The sequence below is a fragment of the Buceros rhinoceros genome, unplaced genomic scaffold, assembly GCF_000710305.1.
Source record: "Buceros rhinoceros silvestris isolate BGI_N320 unplaced genomic scaffold, ASM71030v1 scaffold37004, whole genome shotgun sequence".
Classification (NCBI taxonomy): domain Eukaryota; kingdom Metazoa; phylum Chordata; class Aves; order Bucerotiformes; family Bucerotidae; genus Buceros; species Buceros rhinoceros.
Window position 1 is genome coordinate 20,735 of NW_010409494.1, and position 3,952 is coordinate 24,686.

At 46.3% G+C, this 3,952-nt stretch overlaps 1 protein-coding gene across 1 annotated transcript in view; it reads left to right on the forward strand.

Moving 5' to 3' along the window:
- The window catches only part of LOC104492668 (ERI1 exoribonuclease 3-like), a gene marked incomplete at its 3' end in the record, with an annotated part of 15,328 nt that extends 11,577 nt beyond the window's left edge, over positions 1 to 3,751 (forward strand). Inside the window, exon 2 of the mRNA XM_010135251.1 lies at positions 3,635 to 3,751. Within this exon, the coding sequence (XP_010133553.1) occupies positions 3,635 to 3,751 (117 nt within the window). The remainder of the gene's footprint in view (positions 1 to 3,634) is intronic.
- Positions 3,752 to 3,952: the final 201 nt, after the last annotated feature.

Genomic DNA, 3,952 nt, shown 5'->3' on the forward strand with positions numbered 1-3,952 from the left:
AAAAAAAAAAAAAAGACATAGAAGCCCTGAATGCTGCTGGCACAAATTGCTGCCAAAGTTGGAACTTGTACTCAAGTGCTGGAAGTGGAAATGGGCGAGGATCTCAAGGTAATGCTTAGGGATGATCAAACTCTGATCAGAAAAAGGTAGCGGCAATGAACCTCTCCTCTTAATTCCCTTGTGCCACTCTCCCCCACCTTTCCCATCTGGGAAGAAGCAGTAAAGGTCCTTGACAGTGGAAATGGATCTGAGCATGTTGAGCTCACCGGGCTGCTGTGAAACGTGAGAGAGCACCCGGCTGCCTTCCTGCATCACAGTCTGTGGAGGGGTTTGTGTGTGTGTGTCTAAGTGCTCACCATTTCATAATAATTACTAATGAAATTCTAGATCTGTAATAACATTTTGGATATCTAAAACAAACCATATGCTTGTAAAAAAAAAAAAGAGAGAGAAAAAAAGTGGAAACAGATCAACTTTAAACCATAAATTCTTGGTAATAGAGGCCTCTTTTTTCCCCTCCTTTCTGTTTATGTTTGATAGATATTTTTGTTTCTGCAGGAATGTCAACTCTTAATTTCATGATGTATCGTGGGCTTAAGAAAATTGAATTTAATAAAGGCAAAAGATGAATGGCACCTTTAAAGGTCCCAACACTTGTCTTTATTAGCAGGACAAACTGCAGGGTCTCCAAACACTGCTTCTCTCCAAATGAAAGTTTAAATGAAAAGTACAGCAGTGTCACAGGTTAAATTTCATTGCAGGACTGGCTAACGTTGTTAGTGAGGAGTGGGGCTGATTTCATGGGGCTGGTATCTGTTGCCTTAGATACCAGTGGAGCAAACACTGCCAGAGACTGGAAAAATCTCCGCTATAGGAAGCGTGTAATAAACAGCCTTTTGGGAAAGGTGCTTTACCACTTGCTTCAAAAACTGACCAAATAAGCCTGAAAGAGCGGCTGTGCATTCTCCCAAGATGCTCGATTTGATCCTGGGGTTCCACCCCCACTTCTGACCACGTGCTTCCAACAGACCTGCAGTAATTCTGGATATTGTTAAAATTTCCACATTTTTTAGTATAGCATTTTATTTCCTTCATCTGTCTTAATCCAGCCCTCCTGGAAGTGCTTTTTGCCTTTGGTTCTGGAAGGCAAGCGAAGCTTTTGTGTATCAGATCAGCGTCAGGGTTGTCTTTCAGTCTTGCTTTGCATCCAGACACTTGATGGCCCCTGAGGATGTTTCTGGTCCCTTAGGACTGATCTCAGTGCTGCAATGCAGCCCTGCTGTGAAATCCAGCTGGTGCGTGTCCCTCTCTGGGAGGAGGAACGCTTGCCTTGCCCTGCCATGGGCTTACCTGCTTGCCTGGTCACCCCTTGGGTGGGATGAAGATCTTAGGGAGCAGTGAGCTGCTCCAGCCTGGTTTGAAGGGTGGGGTTATACCTGGCACTACGATGTCCTGTCCATAGGTTTCAAACATTGCAGTCTGTTTTCCTTCTGAGCAGAAATTTGCTGCTTTCAGAGCCTGTCTGTGGTAGCTCTGAGGATCAGCTGTGTCCAGCGTTTTGTACTCAGATTGAGTTTCTCGTGTTTCCACGGGTGTTTCTGGGTGTCTGAAGCTGGTGAACTTGGCTGCACCACAACAGGCAATCTGGGTGACGCTCAGGTGTCTTGCCTCGGTGTCCTCCTGCCCTTGCAGCTCACAGGTTGAATTTTGTCTGCTTCCTGGGGAAACTTGGTGACTTGTGGTGGGGTGGTAAGGCCGTGGGGAAGGCTGTGCACATCCCTCCGCTCTGCCTTAGCCTGCATGGCACACACAGAGCATGGCGCAGCCAGCCATGGGCAAGTGGTTAAACCCTGCATCCTCTGCAGCTTGGCTGCTCAGTGTCCACACCTAGGCACTTTGACACTGTTAACACTTAATTTTTTTCCCCATTTTTTCTAACTTTCCATCTCATTGGCACGTGTTCCACGTGTGCCTTGGCCTGGGCTGTGTCTGCTGCTCCAGGGAGCTGTTCTGCCATGGCCACAGGCTCTGTCCACCATGGAAATTGGGTGTTTCTCCTGGCTATTTAAATTATTTGTTGTTTCCCTTTACCCACCCAGCTTCTTGCCCTCCTTCTGCCCACCGGGCTGGTGATGTCATCAACTCATATGAATGACCACACAATAATTTCCACCTGCGTGTCCTGGGGGTTGCAGCCAGGGTCCAAAAACTGTTAGTTCCACTGCAGTGGCTGTGTTTTCCACATGCTAATTTTACTCACAGGAGTCGGGGGGGGTGGTATTTTTTATTATTTCTTATTTGTCTCTTCCAGATGTTTTCAGGCAGTTTTTTTTGTTGTTAAACTAATTCCATTCATGTTTTAAAAATTTATGAAAGCGCTAATAAAAATGTCAAAGTGGTAAAAATGTTAGCTTTTGCTCTGCTTTGATTAAATTTTGCAAACTGTTTTTGAATATTAAAAAGCAATATTTTTTTTTATTCTCTCTCCCTCTCTCTGTTTCTCTCCAGAAGTGATTTGAGAGGCTTGTTGCATGGATATCACTCAGCGGGCTCATTTGCACTCCAGAACCTTGGTGCCATGCATCTCTATTAAATAACATAGACAAATTATTCTTTAAAGACACCAAACAAATTGTCACTTCTCGTCTTACATTAAACTGGAAGGAGGAAAGGGAGTGGAGAAGGAGGGGGGTGAACACAAAGGATTTTATCGCTTTTTTTCGGTGGTCGGCTTTTTTAATTTCATGTATATTTTTTAATAATTGAGAAATCCATCGCAGCTGGATTTGTTTAAACTTTTTATTAACAGGTCTGTGTAAATTTTTGATTGCTGATTATTCAAATAATTGAACATTCTTCTGATGAAGCAACGTTTTTATTTCCCTATCAGCATAAATTGTCTATGAAGAGGGAAGTGAAGCAGGGCTTGCTACTGTGCCATATCCCATAGAGATGGATTTTGGCGGGGGCGGGGCAGGGGCGGGTGTGCTTCCAGCTGCTGTCCTCACTCTGTTGGAAGAGAGCAGTCCTCCTCAGCATCTCCTTCCCAGGAAATGCTTTACGCATTGGGCCGGGGCGGGGCAGGGGCGTGGTTTCTTCCAGCTGCTGTCCTCACTCTGTTGGAAGAGAGCAGTCCTCCTCAGCATCTCCTTCCCAGGAAATGCTTTACGCAATAGATTTTGTTGTCTGTCTGGTGGTGTCCTCGAAAAGGACAGAGAGGTGGAAGGGATGGGGCTGGTCTCAGCGAGTGCAGAGCCCCTGGGATGTGAGCCCACTGCAAGTACATGTCCATGTTTCCTGGGAGGTCATGCGAGCACTGCTAGACATCTTCCTTAAGTTCAGTTTAGGCCATGATGTGTGCAGTTGCAGCGCTGAGCACAGAGACGTCCTTGCTGCCTGTACTGGCTGCAATGAGCACCAGCACTGTCCTCCTCTGTGCTGATGGTGTTGGATGTGTGTGCTCTGTGCTCCTGGACCACTTCCCACTTGTATTGCAGAGCTCTGTGTTGGGCTTGGTTTTGTTTGGGACTGTCAGGCCCCTCTTTTTACAGCCAGCTTGCCAGGTGGGGTCATTTCCAGCTTCATTTTTCGTTTGTTTTAAATGAACAGCTGCTTCTCTTTTTGCCCTATTCAGGAAATCATCGAGTTCCCTATCCTGAAGCTGAATGGCAGGACAATGGAGATTGAATCCACCTTTCACATGTATGTTCAGCCTGTGGTGCATCCCCAGCTTACGCCCTTCTGTACAGAGGTAAAGTGCAAAGGTTCCCTGGTGCTCCGAGAGTCCCCCTGGGAAGCAGGTTTCCATTGCACCAGGGGATGGGGTCGCCTCTTCACGGTGCGGCTGCAAGGCAGCGTGTTATGCCAGCCTTGAGTTAAGGACAAGGGGAATCATTTGTTATCTTTGCAGTAGCATGTAAAGACCTCACCTTGCATTCAGAAATAATTCTAG